Genomic DNA, 22,415 nt, shown 5'->3' with positions numbered 1-22,415 from the left:
CGGCCTTAAATGCCATTTCGTCTGCCAATGTCCACAAAAGCTTGGAAACTCCAGCCCTTAGGTTTGGTTGGAGAGGCAGCTCTAGGGGGGGGGGACGACGCCAAACGTCAAAACCTCTCCAAATTATCTATTCCTGTGACCATCCTCTCGGGAGAGACATCACATTCCTCTGCCTATCTTGATTCCGGGGCAGCTGCAAATTTTATCCAGCAGGATTTAGTGGATCGCCTACATCTACCAACAGTTCTTCTAGAGAGACCCCTTGCTGTTGCTTCTGTAAATGGACTACCATTGCCCTATCCTATTGTGTCTATCATTAAACCACTGACGTTACAAATCTGAGTTCTTCACTCGGAACAGATCACCTTCCTCGTCCTGCCTATAGTCATCAACCCGGTCCTGCTGGGCCTGCCTTGGCTTCGTCTACTCACCCCGGTCCTTGACTGGAATTCTGGAGAGGTTCTCCAATGGGTGCCAAGATGCCTTAGCCTCTGCCTGCCACAGGTTTATCCTGTCTTGCCTCCACTGCCTCAGTCACTCTCCAATCTACCATCTCATTATGCTGGTTTTGCAGACGTCTTCAGTAAGAGGGAAACAGAGACTCTTCCTCCTCAACGCATCTACGACTGCACTGTTGACTTACTCCCTGATGCTTTGAGGGCGCGTTTATCCCCTTTCCCTGCCAGAGACCCTTGCCAAGTCCGCCTAGGTTAAGGAGAACCTCGAGAGAGGGTTCATCCGGAAATCTTCCTCCCTGGCCGGAGCCGGAATCTTCTTCGTGAAAAAGAAGGACTGATCTCTTCATCCATGTATTGACCGGGGTCTGAACCAAATTACGGTTAAAAATAAGTATCCTCTGGGGCGGAGCCTGGACGCTGAAGTGAATGGCTGCCAGATCCTACTGCTCCTGCTGTATCACTGGCTCTAAGCGGCACACAGCATAGCTAACACAGTACCTTTAGCTCTCCTGCACACCATCGACTTCAGGTACCTTGCAAGGTACTTTCCCATGCTGTAGGGGGTGATCGCTGCTCGTTTTTTGGAGTTCTCAGACCGAAGTGGCCGCATGCACCAGGGTGTGCAGTACAAAGGTAATCCACTTCCATCTGGCGTCCCCTTCCTCATGTATTGACATCCCTTCACCTAGGATCATTAAAGATTCTCCCAACAACAATTTAGAGCTCATATGCCCGCTTTTGCATCATATTTGTGGGACATCTTGCTGCGGCCTAGTGTGGCCTGTGAAGCACCGGTCTAAATTTCGCTCTGGACCTACACATGTGCTCCATGCAGACTTACACTGTATAAACAAGTTTCAGTAAGATATTAAAAACTTTTTCTACTCAACTGGGACAAACTTGTGCTCCTAAACGAGATGTTTTATACTGATGCAGAGTTTATTGGAATAATTGCTGAACAAACAGGAGGCTAAATGATTATATTCTACATCAGCCTGACCACAGAGACTTTTTACGTAACGAGTTATCTAAACTTTTCTCCACTAATTTGAACTCAGTCTCCTGCCCCCACATACTCTGGAACGCTCATAAGGCATTCATGAGAGGACTGTTGATTAAGGCGTGCTCTTTAGTTAAACGTAAAAGGTAAAAATATGTTTTTGACTTAACAAAACTCCTACGGGAAACAGACTCCAAAAATAAGATTGCCCCCTCTCCCATTTTATCCTGTGACCTCCGATCTTTCCGTTAGAAATTACAAACTATATTGGCCTCCCAACATGACATTTTCCTTAAACGTCTACAAATGCAAACCTATGTGCATAACAACAACGCAGGGGCTCTCTTAGCTAAGAAAATGAAGCAGACCTCCTTATGTTCTCGGATAGCATATCTCTTAGATGTCCGAGGTACTAAAATAATTGATCCTAGGCAGATTGCTAATCAATTTCAATCCTATTACAGTTCCTTATATAATATAGGTCAGGACCCCTCCAAAATACAACCCTCTGAGACTGATATCAATGAATTCCTGGATTTAGTGTCGTTGCCGCAGATAACCTCAACTCACATGCAAACTCTGACAGCACCCTTTACTGTCGCTGAAATTACTAAAGCTATCTTCGCTGAAATTATTTAAGGCAACAAACCCTGATGGTTTCACGAATAATTATAAAAAATACTATGGATCTATTTTAGCCCCACACCCCCTTGAAGTATATAATAAAGCAGCTGATAGTGGTAGCTTCCCTCCGGAAATGTTGGCTGCTACTATAGTTACTATCCCAAAACCTGGGAAGGAACCTACCAACCCGGCTAATTTTCATCCAATTTTCCTCTTGAATTCAGACGTTAAAATATATTCAAAGATCTTGTCTGCTAGACTTTTTCATATTATTCCCCATTTAATTGACCTGGATCAAGTGGGGTTTGTGGCTGGTCGACAGGCCCTAGATGGAACATGTAGGTTCATGAATCTCATCAGGTGGGCGGAGATTTCTCGGGTGCCTTCTTTGCTAATCGCCTTGGATGCGGAGAAGGCATTCAATAGAGTTCACTGGGGATATTTGTCTTGAATTTTGGATAAATTTGCTTCAAAGGGTTTATTAAGTCAGCAATATTAGCCCTATTAGCATTATACTCAAATCCGTCGGCTGGGGTCCTAACCTCGGGATTCCTCTCTGATCCCTTTACAATTAGCAATGGGACTAGACAGGGATGCCATTTGTCCCCAATTATATTTGCTATGGTTATGGAACCGCTAGCAGAATTGATCCGCACTAACCCTGATATAACTGGTATTCAAGTAGGCCTTTTAGTCCACAAAATTGGACTTTATGCGGACGATGTTTTACTGTCAATTTATCAACCTCTGAATTCCTTGCCTGTCATTCATGAATCTATCTCTAAATTTGGTAGGGTTTCCTATTACAAGGTGAACTCTTCGAAATCCCAAGTATTAAATATAGGGGTTAATCCGCGGGATAAAGCAGCACTACTTGATAAATTTCCTTTTAAATGGCAGGATAATCATATTACTTACCTGGGTGTCTCCCTCACAAGCCCAAGCTCAGCTTTATTTACCAAAAATTATTTACCTTTACTCACCAAAGTTACCAAACTATTGGATAGTTTCTCTAAACCCATGATTTCCTGGGCAGGTAAGATAGCCATTGTCAAAATGATAGTTCTCCCTGTTATACTGTATATATTTCGTACTGCAAATACTTACCTCGCAAAACTCCAAAGAATCCTTACAAATTTTATTTGGGCTGGGAGAAAGTCCGAATAAGATTTACTACTATGGTGAGAGCTTGGGCATCCGGGGGTATGATTGTTCCCGATGTGAAGAAATATTATTATTCCACAATTCTCACTCATTTAAAACAATTGTGGATAGATCATAATAAACTTTGATGGGTGGAAATTGAAAAAGAGTGGCCACTGGGTTTCCTCTCATCACTCTCTTGTCACTTGACAAACCCGGGCACAACGTAATACATAAGTGTATCCCTTCAATTGCAGCATCACTCCCTGCCTGGAAATATCTTACAGGGTCTACACCTACATCAGAATGTATACAGTTGACCAAGTTACCACTCCGTTATCTTTGTTCCTATTCCCCTGATCTTAATTTTGATGGTTGGGAGCAGGCGGGGATACATAAAATTGGTTCCCTTTATGATTCCACATCCCTACTCTCATTTCAGACTTTCATGCAACAGCACAATTTACCCAAACAGGATTTTTATAAATATTTGCAAATCCGACATATCCTACAGTCTGTACGATTGGATACCCCGATGTTCCCCTCTAGTGTCTTTACATTCTTTACCAGTATATATTAAAAGATTAAGGGGATTTTTTCATTTTACTCTAATGTTACACACCCTCACACATTAGTAAAACCGGTCTACCTTCAGAAATGGGAAACAGATTTAGCCCTTGATATTTCTCTTCAAGACTGGTATTCTGCAATTCATTGGGTTAAAAAAATCTCCAAAAGGCGCTAGTCATTGGGAAACTGCTCATAAAATTTTACTTAGATGGTATAGAACACCCTCTCAAAATGCTAGAATTAACCCATTATTCTCTCCCTTGTGTTGGAGGGGATGCGGTAAAGTAGGAGCTTACCTACATGTTTGGTGGGATTGCCCATTAGTATTATCCTTTTGGACAGCCACATTTGCTTTTATTGGCAAAGTAACTAATTTCAATGTTTCCTTGTCCCCGGCCCCAGCCCTTTGTTTAATTGGTCTTTGTGAAATTCCACGGGATTTACGTTATGTAGTAGGTCATATAATTTTTGCAGCTAGATTACTCATTGCTCGGACATGAAAATCCCATGTTCCCCTGACGGAAGAAGGTGATTAATCCGGTTAATTTCAACTACACCATGGTAAAAATGGTGGCGATTTGGCTTAATTCTGTAAGCAAATTTACAAGTCAATGGTCCACATGGTTTGACTTTGTGACATAGGGAGCTTCTGTGCCTGCTCTTACCTCAACTTAAATGATTCGCCCTTCGTTTATATATGTAAATCTGTGTAATTAAAATGCGGACCTATTTATTTATGTGATTCTCATGTATAACTATATGAGCCAACATATTATAAGCTCTTGAGAGACCTGTTCCCCCATGTTCTTCTTTTTAGGGCCTTTCACTCTTTGATGTGGGAATCTATCGACCTGACGATTTGTATAATTTTAAGTGCCTGATTATAGGACATACAATCCTTTTTCTCTGTCTAACTACATGTGTAAGCAGCCATGAATGTTATTTTCTTTGTTCCTTATTCTTTGTTTGCATATATTGCATTGTATGCTTTATAATGTTAATTCAGAGTAATACTGCTTTTGTAAGCATGTTGGCTAAACCGAGGTATACATTCTCTGTTTATGTAATAGTAAAAAATTCAATAAAAACAAAATTTAAAAGAAAAAAAATAAGTATCCTCTGCCACTCATCTCAGAACTTTTTGATAGAATTCGTGGGGCCAAGGTATTCACAAAGCTGGATCTACGCGGAGCTTATCATTTGATCTGTATCCGCATAGGAGACTAATGGAAAACCATGTTTAACACCTGTGACTTCCATTAGGAATACCTTGTGATGCTCTTTTGACTGTGTAATGCTCCAGCTGTGTTCCAAGAAATTGTAAATTAATTTTTTTGGGATCTGCTTTATGTCTGTGTGGTGGTCTATCTGGACGACATACTGGTTTACTCACCTGATTTGACAACACATCGGAGGCACGTTCGCCATGTTCTGTTACGAGAATCCCCTTTATGTTAAACTTGAGAAATGTGTGTTCGAGAAACTCTCTGCCCTTCCTGGGCTACATTGTATCTGACCGTGGCCTCAAGATGGACCCAGATAAGGTGAAATCTGTCTTAGATTGGCCACGCGCACAGGGTCTTCGGTCCATACAAAGATTTCTGGGATTCCCGAACTTCTCTTCTCTAACTGCTCCAATCTCAGCTCTCACCAAGAAGGGGGTAAATGCAAAGGTTTGGCCTCCAGAGGCAGAATCGGCATTTACTAAGCTCAAGAGCGCTTTCAACATCTGTTCACCACCCTGATGCCTCTCGACAGTTCTTTCTGGAAGTGGACTCATCTTCCATTGTTGCTAGAGCACTACTATGTCAAAAGAACTCTAAGGGCAAGATGGTGGACTGTGGCTTCTTCTCGAGATTGTTTTCCCCAGTAGAGCGCAACTATTTCATCGGGGATCGGGAGTCGCTGGCAGTCAAATTGGCATTAGAGGAATGGAGACACTTGCTGGAGGGCACGGTTCACCCTATTGTCATTTATACGGACCACAAGAAGCTTACATACTTACAGTCAGCACAACGACTAAATCCTCGCCAAGCTAGGTGGTCGTTGTTCTTCGCCAGGTTTCAATTCTTGCTTCACTTCCGTCCTGCTGATAAGAATGTGAAGGATGGCGCCCTGTCCTGATCATTTGAGACTACTGACTCTGAGGTAATTCCTGTTTTATAGACCCATCTAGGATTATGGTCACTAGCCCATTGCAAATTAGAGACATTCTTCCTGGAAAGACTTTTGTCCGCCTTGCCGACAGGAATAGAATTCTCCACTGGGTACACAGCTCCAAATTGACGGGGAACACAGGTGTTCGAAAGACTCTGGACTTCATAGCCCATCAGTACTGGTGGCCCACACTGCCGAGAGATGTTGCGGACTATAACTCTTCATGTACGAACTGTGCCTCGAACAAGTCTTCCCGCTCCGAATCTACTGGACTGCTCCTACCCCTGCTCTTGATGCCCCTTGGCAGCCCATTGCTATGGAATTTATCATGGATCTTCCTCCTTCAATTGGGTGCACTACGATCTGAGTAGTAGTGGATCGGTTCTCTAAAATGGCATATTTTATTCCACTGACTGGCCTCCCGTCTGCTCTTCGCCTGGCTAATCTATTTATTTTGCACATCTTCCAGCTACACGGACTACCTCTGCATATTGTCTCAGTTCTCTCCTGGAGCCAAGGTCTGGCTTTCCTCAAGGAACATCCGTTTGAAGGTGCTCTCATACAAATTTGCCCCACGTTTCTCGGACCCTTTGAAATCCTACAACAAATAAACCCTGTCTCCTATAGCTCCGGCTGCCTTCTACCCTCAGAATCCCCAACTCCTTTCACGTGTCCCCCCTGAAACCTGTGGTTCTGAACCGCTACAGTAAGACTAGTAATCCTGCAGTGGCTCCCAGCGGTTCATCTGATGTGTTTGAGGCGAAGGAGATCCTGGACTTCAAGAGGGTAGTAGGAAGGACTTTCTATTTGGTGGACTCGAGAGGGTTTGGTCCTGAGGAGAGGTCCTGGGAGACAGAGGAAAGGTCCTGGTAGCCAGAGGAGAACCTTAATGCCCCTACCCTCGTTAAAAAATTCCTCTCTCACTCTGGATTCAAAAAGGGGGGTGTAAGGGGGGGGGGGGTACTGTAATGGCCACAGCCTTCTCTTACCTACAGACTTCCTCTCTGTGGCCGATATCTCCTTTCCCAGAGACGTCAGCGCATCCGGCCGCTATGTCCTGCAATGGCTGCGAGGGAGCGCGCGCGCATGCTGGTTCCCGGCCTTAAAGGGCCAGTGCGCATATGTAATTAATTAATTATTTCCCAGACCACCCTGTTCTATAAAAAGGGCCACACACTTCCACTCCTTGCCTGAGCGTTGTTGTCGTTTTCCCATGTTCGTATTGCAAAAGGTCCCTTAGTGTTTTTCTGCTCCCAGTGTTCCCATGCCCTGCTACCTGTATCCTGTATCCCCTGCTGAGTCTTGTTCCCGAGACTGTTTAGCATTGGAGCCGTGTTGTGCCGCCTGCTGTTATAGACCACTCCTGGGTATCATCCGCCATGTCTGGCGCAACCTGCCACACCTGCTGGTATACACCATGTCTGGTATCATCTGCCACTCCTGATACCATCCGCCACGTCTGGCGCAACCGGCCACATCTAGCCGCATCTGTGCCAGAGCCCCTGCCACCATCTGGACTATCTCAGGTACCCTAGTGCTACGAACTTGTATAGACTTTTGCATAGACTTTGACTTGGCCAACTGCCTTTCCGCTACGGCGGAGCGGCCTAGTGGGTCCACATACCCCCAGATCGTGACAAGGACAGTGAGCTCAAGGAGCGGTTCAGTGACTGTACATCCTGGTGTGGGAAGTAACCTCGTGTGAGTCGTGTGGCTAGGGATTATGCCACAGATTTCAATGTGGATTTTGCCATGGATTTCACTAATTTCAAATTCAGAATATCTGTGACAGATTAGGCATGCTATGGATATGAAAATCTGCAGTATGCCCTTTAAAATCCACACAGTTTTTTTCTTGCAGCATGTGTATGGGCTTTTATTCACATGCATTGAACTGAACTTTAATGGAGGATTTTTTGCAAGGATATTGCAACAAAGGGCTGCAACTAATAAGGGTATGTTTAGACGTACAAAAAAAAAGTTGATGAAAATCACGGAGCTGTTTTCAAGGAAAAACAGCCTCTGATTTCAAGGCGTTTTTTTAAGCTGAAAAGGAAGCTTTTTTTTATTTGAAGCTTCTTTGAGGCGAAAAATACGCCTCATGTGAATAGCACAGTGTGTTTCCCATTGAATTCAATGGGAATCTGTTTCTAGGTGTTTTGCTAGTGTTTTTCCAGGTGTATTTCAAGGCGTTCACGCTCAGAAATACGCCTAAAAAAACTACGTGCGAACACACCCTAAGGGCTTATTCAGACGAATGTATAATACGTCCGTGCCACGCGCGTGATTTTCACGCGCGTCGCACGGACCTATGTTAGTCAATGGGGCCGTTCAGACTGTCAGTGATTTTCACGCAGCGTATGTCCGCTGCGTAAAACTCACGACATGTCCTATATTTGCCCGTTTTTCGCGCATCACGCACCCATTGAAGTTAATGGGTGTGTGAAAACCGCGCACGGCACATGGACGCACTTCCGTGTGCCGCGCATGCTACAGTAGTCAAAATTGTGAATGAAAACAGAAAAGCACCACGTGCACCACAAACATAAAAACACAGTGTCATAATAATCACGCAGCCATGCATCATATGCTCATGACACACTTTTGTGGACCTTTTGGGCGCGCGAAACGCATACGCTCGTGTGAATCCGGCTTAAGGCTACATTCACACGAGCATGACAGATTTACGCGCATAAAAAACACGCGTAAATCTATCCGTGTGCATTTTTGTATCAGTGTGCTTTGCGTGTGGCATGTGTTATTCACGCACTTGCAAGCACTACTTTTTTTATGTAATTGATGTCTGAAACACTGACAGCACACAGATGTGCGTCCACGTGCTGTCCGTGGTTTTCACGCACCCATTGACTTCAGTAGGCGACTAGGTGCGTGAAAACGCACCAATATTGGACATGCAGTGAGTTTCACGCAACGACCACATGCTGCTTGAAAAACAACGCATGTGTGAACGGCTCCATTGAAATCAATGGGTTTGTGTGCTGTGCGTTGTTTAAGCAGACAGAAAAATATATTGTGAGTTTAGTGATTATATCTTCTGTTAGAAAGGAATAAAAGCACAGGAAGTGGTGAGGCTGGAGTGTAAGAAATGGAAATGAGGTTATATTTTCAGAGAATTTAGTAAACCTCGAAAAATGCTTGCATTCACATACAGTGATTAATTTGATTTTATTGCAATTTATCCAATAGCCAAAATGCTAATTCTATTCTAGTAAGAAGGATCAGTATTAATGTGTCGAGCACATCCACATTTGTGTTAATTGCCTTTCACTTTAGGCCCCTCCATTAATAAACTCATACCAAAAATCCTGCCCTTGAAATGGACTGTATGAATATTTTTCATCAAGGATGGAAACCTGGAAAAATAAATAAACTTCATAATATAAAGTACCTTTCATCAGAATTCCTCTTCTGTTCTCTGCCATCGCTTACCCATTGTCCAGTGTGTAACTAGGCTGAAGTGACATTGCACCTACTATAACGTGACGTCATGTGATCATGTAGTCCAATGACTGAAGTGGGACATAACTATGGATGAAAAGTCAATAGGGCTTATCACAATTAGAGGACTCGTTCGCAAAAAGTAGTGTCACAACGGACTGTTTTAATTCCCAAACCATCAACTACAGTATAGTTCCTTCCTTAACCTTCCGACAAAAATTTGCCTATATATTCAGTGGTCTCAAGTTTTAGTATTAGTTTGTTTCAGGACAACATTGAGACTATATCTGTATGGAAAACTGGTAATTGTCTCCAAAAAAGAAATCTTAAAGACTAAATAAAAATAAGCAGATAACTAATATAGAGATAAAAAGATAAATAAAGTCCTTACATATAAAAGCCATAAAGAGTTGCTGGAAACTGAGCAATGACTTTCTATGAAGAGAACAGAAGCTTCTTCTTCGGGGTCCTGAAAAGTACACACAGTGTATCATAAAAATAAAAGGGAGCGGTCCTCGCGTGGTACTCAAAGAAGCTGCTCATCCTGGCATAGGTAGACTCCAGTAGAGCAAATGTAGCCATGTACAATGCCTGTGGCATTGTATGTTGAATGTCATTTTTGGTTACTTTGCCCTAAAACAAATTGTAATTTTAAGTTGGAAGCATTATAACCTGAGGACAATGTAACTTGAGCGATGATTGTATTTTATTCATAATTTGGCCTTTCATCTCATCTTTCATGTGCATAACATCATTCATTAGGATCAGCTGGCTGTCACGGCCATCCTAGAGGCCCATGACAATGTTAGTTGAACTTTACAGAGGTCCTCTGAAAAATTGTCAGATAAGTGGGGTCCTAAGTCCTTCTTTTCAATGCAGATGGGGCTGCACATATGTAGTTCTCTCCAATAGGAATTACAAAAAATTCTATTAATGTTAATGGATTTTATTCCAGTCACAAGCCTCCTTTTCTAAAACATTGGATCTCCCAAGCTAACAAGATAGTGCTCATAGAAGATTTTATTTCTTCCTTAAAGGGCTATTCCAATCTTATAAAGTGATGGCATATAGCTAGACTGTAGGCCATCACTTTATCATCGGCGGGGGTTGGACCTCTGGGATCCCCCCTATCCTGAAAATGACAGGGCCGCAGCACTATTTTAGCGCTACATCCCCTTCACTGTTCTTTCCTGCACAGTGGTGCCCCAGGACATTTGCTGTGCAGGGATAACTTAGTATCCGGGAGCAGCGCTGTGCAGAAAAAATGGAGAAGAGGACGCAGTGCTAAATCAGCACTGCGGCTCCTTCATTCTCAGGATTGGTAGAGGTCGGACCCCCACCGATCATAAATGGCAATAAACCTTTTAAGGATAAACAGAGTAACACTGATTAAGCTTTCTTTGGTCCGCTAAATATTAAAATATGCTACAGTTATATCCTTCCAGGGCAAATACTGGATGTTTACAGGGTTGTTTCCAATTATATTGGTGTCCACTGTCAAGGCAATAAAATGCCCTTGCCATTATTTTTACATATATGGACAGTGACATCAGGATTTCTCTCTAGGAGCAGAATCACCTCAGCCTATGCTCTGCCTGGGGATTCCGCTCCTAGAGGGAGTCCCAATGGCGCTGTCTACAGGGGGTGGTAGGTCTATATACAGGGGGCGGCGCTATCTTCTAGGGGGGGTGGCACTATCTACATGGACACCGTGGCACTATCTACAGGTGACACTGGCGCTCTGTACATGGGAACTATCTACATGGGCATTGTGGAACTATTTAGAAGGGCACTGGCACTTTATATGTGGGCACTGGCACTAGGGGCAGCTAAGGGGACATTATAATGTATGGGGGCAGCTATAGGGGCATTGTACTTTTGGGGCAGCTGTGGGCATTATACTGTATGGTCGCAGCTAAAGGTGCATTATACTGTATAGGGGCAGCTATGGGGTATTATACTGTATGGAGGCATCTGTGTGGGCATTATACTGTATGGGGCATCTGTGTTGGCATTAAACTGCATGGGAGAATCTGTGTGGGCATTATACTGTATGGGGGCATCTGTGTGGGCATTATACTGCATGAGGGCATCTGCGTTGGCTTTATACTGTATGGGTGCATCTATGGGGACATTATACTGTATGGTGGAAACTATGGGGGCATTATACTGTATGGTGGCAGCTATGGGGGCATTATACTGTATGGTGGCAGCTTGAGGGTATTATACTGTGTGAGGGCAGCTATTTGGCATTATACTGTGTGGGAGGCACTTTGGGAGCATGATACTGTGTGGGCTGAACCGGGTGCATATAGGCGGGGATTGGGTGGGATTAGAGGCATGGCTTAAAATTAAAAAAATTGGCATGATGCGATGCGCATGCCGCATCGGTTGTCCCTCTTTGTGATACTTAAAAGTTGGGAGGTTTGCTTCTGTCCAGAAATTTACAGACAATTGGTAACTCTAGTTAACACCTAATATTACTGGTGGATTTGCATGGGGCAGTGGATAGTGCAGGTGTTTTAGTATATAAATCTTTATAAGGGTCGGATTTCTTTTTTTTCTGATATACAGTAGAGCTCCAGATCCCCTGCACACAGTCATAGTTACATGATAATCTGTTTACCAGTAGCCACCACTAGGGAGAGCTCACTGCATAAGGATTTATACTGCTCTTGTTAAATTCAATAATAGATCAGTATGCAGTGAGCTGCCCCTAGTGGCAACAGAAAGAATTTTAATATTTACCGTAACTTTGCTTCTCAGGAACTGTATGTAATAGAAAACCCTCCCTTAGTGCACCCCTGCCAAATGTACAGTCTAATATAAAGGCCCTAATACAAAGAACATTAAAGTATTCCTACTAAATGCAGAACTTGTGGTGGAGAAAAAAAAAATATATAGCTATGTAAAATAAAAAGTATCAATGACAGCATTGTACACATGAATACAACAATAATTGTCATTCTTTGCAGAAAATATCATATTTAGACAGCAGAATAATAAAATATTTAATATTCTGGAGAGCACATGAGATACAGTTAGCAGGAAAATTTAGGCTTTTGTGTGCAACATTCAATAACCTTTATAGATGTTGCAGATTAGGGAACAGTACTTGAGTATGAATATTTTTTATGTTGTATATGATACATGCTTTTTAAGTTATATATGTTACTATGTTGTCACATTTTAATTAGGTCTATCTGTCATTTCATCTATAACCTTATAGTTTTTTGTTTAAATAAAAATACATAGGTACCCAAAAAAGAGCAATGTTTGAAGGTGACGTAGCCATGGCTTTATCTTTCCTGTGGCTAATCTGCACGCTGCTGCTCATCTGCGTACCCGCCTCTGTGGTTGATCAAGACACTACTTGTGATTGGTTGACAAGTTTCAGTTACATGTAAGTAAAAAAAAATAAAACGAAGAGAGCTTTAGGTTTCAGTTTTCAGTAATCAAGTGTCATCTCTTGGTAAAGGACGTTCAGCGGCTTTGTCAAGATGCGACAAATTACATGTATTTCACTTTTGTATTCAGGTACGTATCAGCTTTAATCTTAGAATTGTGCGCTGTGTATATGGTAACTATTAAGTGTAGCATGTGACTATACATTTGATATTAGAAATGTAACTTTTCTTTCTCAAAGATTCATATGGATTCCCAGATAAGATTTTTTTTGTCTTTATGCAAAGGGGGTTATATAGTTATTAAAAAAAACCTGACAAGATTCTGTGAATTTAGTTACAAAGTTAAATACAGAACTCTCTGCACTATAGCAGTAGTAATATACAATAGCAGCAATCCTGTTGTGTAATATGTTTGTCATTTGGGTACGTCTGCAGATCGAATACCCTAATTTTCAATACACAGAACCTAAGGACATAGCTGAAGACTCATGGGCCCCGGTACAAAAAATTTTCTTGGGCCCCCAACTTCTCTTAATGCAGGACGCCCGCAGCCCACCCGTTACTTTCAGCTGCATTGCTGGGTCTCAAGTGACCCATCAATGTAGCACTAGCAGCCAGGGGCATTGCTAGGGTCTTAAACATATGTTTTCCCCCTACAAAATTTATATATATATATATATATATATATATATATATATATATATATATATATATATATACAGTATGTGCATCCGTGAGTGGTTTTCAGGCATCCATAGACTTTAATGGACATGTAGGTGCGTGAAAACTCGCGCATGCGTGAACAGCCCCATTGAGATCAAGATTAGATAGAGCAGCTCAGCAGCCAGTAAAATACGATAGGCTTAGATACCATGGCTCAACAGACAATATCACACATTATACGATTAGCTACAGTGGCTCAGCAGACCGTATCACACATGATTAGATATATCCGCTCAGCAGGCAGTATCACAAATGATAGGCTTAGATACAGGGCCCCAGCAGACTTTCATACCTAATTGGCCTAGATACAGGGACCCAGAAGAGTATCACACATGATAGGCTTAGATACAACGGCTCAGCAGACCATATCAAACATGATACTATTAGATACAGGGCCCCAGCAGACAGTATCAAACATTATAGGATTAGATACAGGGGCCCAGCAGACAATATCACACATGATAGACTAATATACGGGGACCCAGCACATAGAATCACACATAATAGGCTTAGCTACAACAGCTGAGCAGACAGTATCAAACATTATAGGATTAGATACAGCAGCTCAGTAGAGAGTATCACACAGGATTAGTATATCGATTCGGCAGCCAGTATCACACATGATTGGCCTTCATACAGGGCCCCAGCAGACAGTATTACACATGATAGGCTTAGATACAGGGCCCCAGCAGTAAGTATCTTTGTACTTACTCTCTCTGCTCCTGAATCGGGTCCTCTTCATCTTCAAGTGCAGCACTGGATCCTGACCCCATTCAGCGTCACAGCGTTTTGTGTGCCACGTCAGGACCCAGTGCTGCGCCCGAAGAGGACCCAACTCAAGAGTGAGAAAGGCAAGTATATTGTTACTGTCGTTTACTACTCAGGATACAGTTACTGCAGTAACGGAGTCTGTGGACAGACCTGATGTAACGTCCTATAGCAGGGGTGGGGAACCTTTATTCGGCCAATGGCCATTTAGATATTTATAACATCATTCTCGGGCCATACAAAATTATCAACTTAAAAATTAGCCTGCTATACATGGTCAAACATTTATTTAACTCAGCCCTAATGTGATGTCTGGAACTGCTTCTCTTTGGTGAGACGTGTGATGTTAGCCGGTATTGATGATGTTGCTACTGCGTCGGTCAGTCTGGAGTGCAGTCGACTCTTAACAATGGTAAGTTCTGAAAAGAACTGCTCGCAGCAGTAACTTGTTCTGACTTACTTACTTAAAGGGGTTTTCCCATCAGGGACATTTATGACATATCCACTAGATATCAGAAAAAAGGAGATTTTTGAAGCAGCACTAGTCCCGAGTATGGTGCGGTGCACGCTGTCAAGCCAGGCAAACCAACTCCAGCACGATGTATATCCAAAGAAGTAGTAGGACAACAGCACACGTCTTCAAATCATCAAAGTGGTTTTATTGTCAAGACATCCACAAACGACAAGCAACGTTTCGACCCATAGTGAGTGAAGGGTTGACAAAGACCCTTCACTCACTATGGGTCGAAACGTTGCTTGTCGTTTGTGGATGTCTTGACAATAAAACCACTTTGATGATTTGAAGACGTGTGCTGTTGTCCTACTACTTCTTTGGATATCCACTAGATATGTCATAAATGTCAGATAGATGCGTGTCCTAACTCTGGGACCCGCACCTTTCTCTAGAACGGGGCCCCCTAAACCCAGTTCTATTTTTCTCTTTTCACTCTGCGACTTGTAATTAGAAAACGTAACTTCCATAGAAGTGAATGGCAGTTACCATCCAGTGGATATGTCATAAATGTCCCTGATGAGAAAACCCCTTTAAGTAAGTAAGTCAGTACAAGTTACTGCTGCGAGCAGTTCTTTTCAGAACTTACCATTGCAAAGAGTCGACTGCGCTCCAGACTGACCGATTAGTAATGACTGCTTGTGTAAATGAATACTTAGTGAACATGTAAAATTGCAAATGTATAATAACCATAGCAATATGTGTGTATATTACATAGTATAGTTACATAGTTACATAGTTACATAGTTACATAGTTTGTACGGTTGAAAAAAGACACATGTCCATCAAGTTCAACCAAGGGATGGGAAAGGGGAAGTAAAAAATTTCTACACATAGCAGTTAATATTTTTTTGTTCTAGGAAATTATCTAAGCCTTTTTTAAAGCCATCTACTGTCCCTGCTGCGACCAGCTCCTGCGGTAGGCTATTCCATAGATTCACAGTTCTCACAGTAAAGAAGCCTTGTCGCCTCTGCAGGTTGAACCTTTTTTTCTCCAGACGGAGGGAGTGCCCCCTTGTTTTTTGAGGGGGTTTTACATGGAACAGGATTTCACCATATTTTTTGTATGCGCCATTCATATATTTATATAAGTTAATCATGTCCCCCCTTAGTCGTCTTTTCTCAAGGCTAAATAGGTTTAGTTCTTTTAATCTTTCCTCATAACTTAGATTCTCCATGCCCCTTATTAGCTTCGTTGCTCTTCTTTGTATTTTTTCCAACTCCAGGGCATCCTTTCTATGAACTGGAGCCCAGAACTGGACTGCATATTCTAGATGAGGCCTCACTAATGCTTTGTAAAGTGGTAATATTACATCCCTGTCCCGCGAGTCCATGCCTCTTTTTATACACGACAATATTTTGCTGGCCTTTGAAGCAGCTGATTGACACTGCATGCTGAAATTTAGTTTATGATTTACAAGTACACCCAGATCCTTCTCAACAATTGACTCCCCCAGTGTAGCTCCCCTAGGACATATGATGCTTGCAGGTTTTTCGTACCCAGATGCATAACTTTACATTTATCTACATTAAACTTCATTTGCCATATGTGTGTGTGTGTGTGTGTGTGTGTGTGTGTGTGTGTGTGTGTGTGTATATATATATATATTAATTAAAAGTATAACTTACAATAATTAGTAATGACTGCTTGTATAAATTAATACTCAGTAAACATGTATAATAACCATGGCAATATGTGTATACATATGTGTGTGTGTGTGTGTGTGTGTGTGTGTGTGTGTGTGTGTATATGTGTATGTATATATATATATATATATATATATATATATATATATAGTAGAAGTTACAATGATTATTAATGACGGTTTGTATAAAGTAATACTTAGTAAACATGTAAAATTACAAATGTATAATAACCATAGCAATATGTGTGTGTATATATATATATATATATATATATATATATATATATGTGCGTGTGTGTGTATATATATATATATATTTATTTATTTTTTTACACATATGGCAATTTTTCTCCATTTGACAGTTAGTTTTTATCAGTACTGAGGAGGCACAGGGTGTGTTTACACTGACAGGGCAGAGATAAAATGACCCGCAGACTTGCTTTTAATTTCCTTACATTGCTTACTACTATAGTTATGTATGTTTTTTTTAGAAACTATATTATAACATAAGGCATAAAGAATTTCTTACTATAAATTTATGGATATTACAAGTCCCTGTAGGGTGTTTTTTTTTTTTTTTTTTTTTTTTAAATACAGGGGCACAGTGGAAAAAAAAAATACCTATGAATTTATGTTTAAAAATAGGCATCACAATTCTTTACATCAGAGCAAAAATAATAGTATGCATCAAATGACATATTGCTACCAGGGCTCGATGATGCTTAACTAGGACCAATATATGATACTATAAGCAAGGGCGTTCATCAACACCTTAAATGCAGTTTTTCCTAGTATCTACGAAATTAAAGGGTCTGCGTTAATTATTCTTTTGTGAAATTCAGCGAATCTGGCACAACATGAAGCATCTGTTAGACTGGTTTCACATCTGCGCTGCCGCTTTCTGTTGCCCTGCTCTGACTGAGGAGCAGAACAAGGGAAAACCGGAAGTAGTGGCTCAGTTGCATCCAACACCACGGTGGCCGGCAGAACCCTTTGACTTTAATGAGTTCTGTCAGCTTCCCATCGGGTTGTCCGTGGTTTTAACAGAAACAATAATGCAGCGTTCTGCGCCCTTGTCTCCAGTAATCTTGGCCAGATCAGTGACGGAGACCCCTAATGCAGATGTGAACGAGGTCTAAGGATACCAAGTAAAGGTACTTTTACACCAGACAAATTTGGCCGGTGCAACGAGCGCCGATCAACGAGACAACTTGTTAATCGTTTGCTCCATTCACAAGGATCTAGTATGGGGACGAGGGCTCGTTACTCCGATTGCTCATCCCCATACATTTGTATCATGTCAGCAGCTCGTCTCCCTGTTTACACATAGATGTGCTATCGACAACGATAATATTTTACACATTTAAAACAATACAATCAGCAGATGATCGAGCGCTTCCTCGTTCATCTGCTGATCTGTTTACACATCGTTTGCCCGATATTTGGCCGGTGTAAAAGGACCTTTAGGCCTCATTTACACGAGCGTAATATACGCGCGTGCGACGCGCGTGTTTTTCACGCGTGTCGTACGCACCTATATTACTCTATGGGGCAGTGCAGACGATGCGTGAATTTTGCGCAAAGCGAGTGCGTTGCGTAAAACTCACGACATGTTCTAAAATTCTGAGTTTTTCGCGCATCACGCACCCATTGAAGTCAATGGGTGCGTGAAAACCATGAAGGTCGCACGGAAGCACTTCCGTGCGAACTGCGTGATTCGCGCAAGAGCTGTCAAACTGAATGTAAACAGAAAAGCACCACGTGCTTTTCTGTTTACAAACATCTGAACGGAGTGTCTTACACATGAGCGAACCGACCTTTACCGGGTTCGGCCGAACTCGTTTTGACCGAACCCGGCAGGAGACAGTCACTGTGCAGGGTGCTGAAAGAGTTAAACTGTTTCAGCACCCTGGACAGTGACTTCCGATCCCAATATACGTGAACGTGTAAAAAAAAAAAAAAGTTCTGACTTACCGATAACTCCCGGCTTCTTCCTCCAGTCTGACCTCCCGGGATGACAATTCAGTCCAAGTGACAGCTGCAGCCAATCACAAGCCAAGCACAGGCTGCAGCGGTCACATGGACTGCCGCGTCAGCCAGGGAGGTGGGGCCAGATGTCAAGAGAGGCGCGTCACCAAGGACGCGTCACCAAGGACGCGTCACCAAGGCAACGGCCGGGAAGTTCTCGGTAAGTACGAACCTCTTTTTTTTTCAACAGCTTACTCGATATGGTGATCGGAATGCACTGTCGAGGGTGCTGAAAGAGTTACTGCCGATCAGTTAACTCTTTCAGCACCATGGACAGTGACTGACGTCGACTAGCCTCATCTCTATGATGGCGGCTGCGCGAAAATCACGCAGCCGCGCATCATACACGGATGACACACGGAGCTGTCAAGTGCCTTTTGCGCACGCAAAACGCTGCGTTTTTTGCGCGCGCAAAACGCACACGCTCGTGTAAATGAGGCCTTAGAGCCAGTCAATGAAAAACATCTCTCTTGAAAAATCAGTAATTGGACTGCAAGGAGCTCGAATAATCTCCTACCTATGTTTGCCACTGATATATACAGTTGACATTGAACCAAGATATTCAATTGATACGTACTAGCTCTAAATATACTGTATAGAGGTAAATAAAAGTAATTCCAAATATAAAGGCGGGCCTTAGGCTGACATCATTTATGTGACACCCAGTTGTAACTAGATTAGGGTAAATAAAATAAAAAACCTCAAACCCCAGGGACCTTAATTTTTAGATTTTACCTTCTATATGCTTGTATTAGATAAAGTTAAAAAAGTGTCGAACATAAAACCAGGATGAGTTGTGATAACTTATCAGAGGTAAAGTAGATCTTCCACCTAACGGTAATAATGTAGGATTTTAAAATGTGTTGCCTCATTTTCCAATTAACTAGTAGTTTTTGCTTTCTATAGGTCTTCTCCTTCTTGGAATCTCACATATTTTACATGTAGAAGGATCAACGGCAACCAATTCAAACAGTGTCGCAATAACGGATGCAAATGGAATGCACACTTCAACGATGTCTTATGTTCCTACGGCTAAAATGACGATACCGAATACATTACAAAATAGTAGTAAGTAATAGAGGATTAAACTGATTTTACTTTGTTAAAATACTCCGATGGTCTGAGTATTTCTAGATACTGAACACTACCAAAAAAAGTAACGTTAAATGGACCGTTCCATGCATTCCAACAAGTTAAAAAAATCTCTGTACAATAACTAAAGGTCTTCTTCTTCCTAGAAAATAGAAGGTTGGTTCTCACAGCACATACACTAAAGGGTAGATCTAGACTTTTAGGCTGGATTCACACAAGGTCATTACGTCCGTAATTGACGGACGTCTTTCGGCCGCAAGTCCTGGACCGAACACAGTGCAGGGAGCCGGGCTCCTAGCATCATACTTATGTACGATGCTAGGAGTCCCTGCCTCGCTGACGGACAACTGTCCCGTACTGTAATCATGTTTTCAGTACGGGACAGTTGTCCGGCAGCGAGGCAGGGACTCCTAGCATCGTACATAACTAGGATGCTAGGAGCCCGGCTCTCTGCACTGTGTTCAGTTCAGGACTTGCGGCCGAAATACGTCCGTCAATTACGGACGTAATGACCTCGTGTGAATCCAGCCTAAGGGTTCACACATAGCGTAAATACTGCGGATTTACGCTCACACATGTGCATTTACGTTCACACATGCCCATAATACAGTATCATCAGAGGATGAGATTTATAGAAATCTCATCCACACGCAGCGTAAATGCTGGGCCTAAAAAACGTTTGGAAACTCGCCTGTGGTGCGTTTTTTTAATCTGCAGCTTATCAATTGTATTTGTGTAATCGCTGCTTGTTGCAGGTTTTCCCCATTCAATTATATGGGGAGGTAAAACCCGCAACAAATAACACCTATTGCCTTTTTTTCGGCAGAAAAGCAGCGATTCGGCCGCAAAAACTAAACTCGGAAAAAAATAAATCTTATTCTTACCCAGAATTCTGTATTTCTTCGTCCAGGACGGCCTCCTGGGATGACGTTTCATTCCATTTGACCACTGCAGCCAATCACAGACTGCAGTGGTGACATGGAATGAAACGTCATCCCAGGAGGCCGGTCTGCAGGACGGCGGAGGGAGACGTCGCCGTGGCTAAGTAAGTATGAACCTTTTTTGTTTTATGTGCAGTTTTCCGCAGCGGACACTCTGGCTGAAAACCTGCGCCACAATTTGCTTTTTTTTTCAGCCGGAGTTCTCTGTGGCGCACAAGGCCTTTACGCTGTGTGCTTTTAGGCAGCGTATCCGCCTTTAGTGAACATAGCCTTAGGCCCTAGTCACACGAACTTGTGTGCGTATTGCGCACGTAAAAAATGCAGCATTTTTCCTGCGTTGCAGTTCCGTGTGGCTTCCATGTGCAGTGCATATCTGCGTTTTTTACGCGCGTATGTAATCCCTATCTTACGCGTTTTTATGTCAGAAAAACCAACTGAAGGAGGTGTTTTTCTTTTTCTCATAAATTCTTTAGCAACTGTTGCGTGAATCACGGACAGCACACGGATGTGCGTCCGTGTTCTGGCCGTTATGCACAAAAAAACGCACAAGTATAGGACATGCAGTGAGTTTCACGCAGCGGACACATGTGTGACATCTATTTTTTTAACGTGCGTAACACGGACGTGATATACGCTTGTGTGAATAAGACCTTAATGTTAGTGGAATAGAAATGTGCAGCACGTGTAACACCACACTGCAACATTTACAGTCCTTTCTCCACCCATGATCAAATCATTTCACTTATAACTACAGTGCTGTGAAAAAGTATTTGCCCTTTCCCAATTTCTTCTATTTTTGCATATTTCTCACACATAAATGTTTCAGATCACAAAGTGATCACACAAAGTGCAGTTTTTAAATGATGGTTTAATTTTTTGAAGGAAAAAGGCTGTGTGAGTATATATATATATTAATATTCTAACTTGCAACAGTTAGTAATGACTGCTTGTGTAAATGAATACTCAGTAAACATGTAGAATGGCAAATGTATAATAACCATACCAATATGTGTATATATGTGTGTGTATATGTGTATGTGTGTATATATATATATATATATATATATATATAGAGAGAGAGAGAGAGAGAGAGAGAGAGAGAGAGAAAAACATAGAACACAGTAACGGCACCAGGACTTCGAGGTAGATGCAAAGATTGGTGAAGATCACCTGTTACACAATATTGTATCGTGTCCAAGAGACCACATTGGTGTACACCACCAAGTTAATTTAAGTTAGATCAGGAAAAGGAAAGGGGGAAAAAAGCATGTGGTCTGTGAAAAAATTTAATTAATAAATAACTTTTATTGTTTATACATTAAAAGGAACAAATGATTAAAAGGTCCAGTGGTGCAATTTGGTATGTGTGAGTGACCCCTCAGTTCACACACCCTTGGCTATGAATTATATGATAAGGTAGTATATAATATGGCTGTCAGTATGCTCCGTTAGCAGTGCTTGGTAATTAGACTGTAACTGCCACAAATTGCAATGCAGATGAATGAAGCTCTTGAGCTATAAATTATGCCGATCACTCTGTCTTGAATTGAGACTGACTGTGTTACTTAGGTTGTGGTTATGTCTGTTGCACTATGCAGCAATTAGCGCAGCTGGGCCAGTGTTGATATGCCCTGCTGCGTGTTGGGAAGGAAATTTGTGATGTTATTGTAATAAGCGAAGTGAGGCCCCGCAAACCTTACTCCCCTGCGTTAGTGTTGGTGTAACAATGTGAACAGTCACTTAACCGCACCCTCACGCTGGTGTCCCTGCGAATCAGAGCAGCAGCGTGGGGAACGGCCGTGTGTGTAAATAAGAATACTCTCAGCTGTTAGCTAAGAGGCAATGTGAAGGAGTCATTCACGAGAGTGACTCTGCTATTGTAACGGTC

General features: G+C 42.2%; 1 protein-coding gene across 1 annotated transcript in view; it reads left to right on the top strand.

Moving 5' to 3' along the window:
* Positions 1-12,865: 12,865 nt before the first annotated feature.
* The window catches only part of LOC142702217 (uncharacterized), a 101,135-nt gene continuing 91,585 nt past the window's right edge, over positions 12,866-22,415 (top strand). Inside the window, exons 1-2 of the mRNA XM_075848199.1 lie at positions 12,866-12,948; positions 19,401-19,562. Of these exons, the coding sequence (XP_075704314.1) occupies positions 12,912-12,948; positions 19,401-19,562 (199 nt within the window). The 5' untranslated portion in view covers positions 12,866-12,911. The remainder of the gene's footprint in view (positions 12,949-19,400; positions 19,563-22,415) is intronic.

Source organism: Rhinoderma darwinii, chromosome 1 (assembly GCF_050947455.1).
Source record: "Rhinoderma darwinii isolate aRhiDar2 chromosome 1, aRhiDar2.hap1, whole genome shotgun sequence".
NCBI lineage: Eukaryota > Metazoa > Chordata > Amphibia > Anura > Rhinodermatidae > Rhinoderma > Rhinoderma darwinii.
The sequence above is the reverse complement of the archived record's forward strand: the minus strand, read 5'-3'. Positions and strand labels throughout refer to the sequence as shown.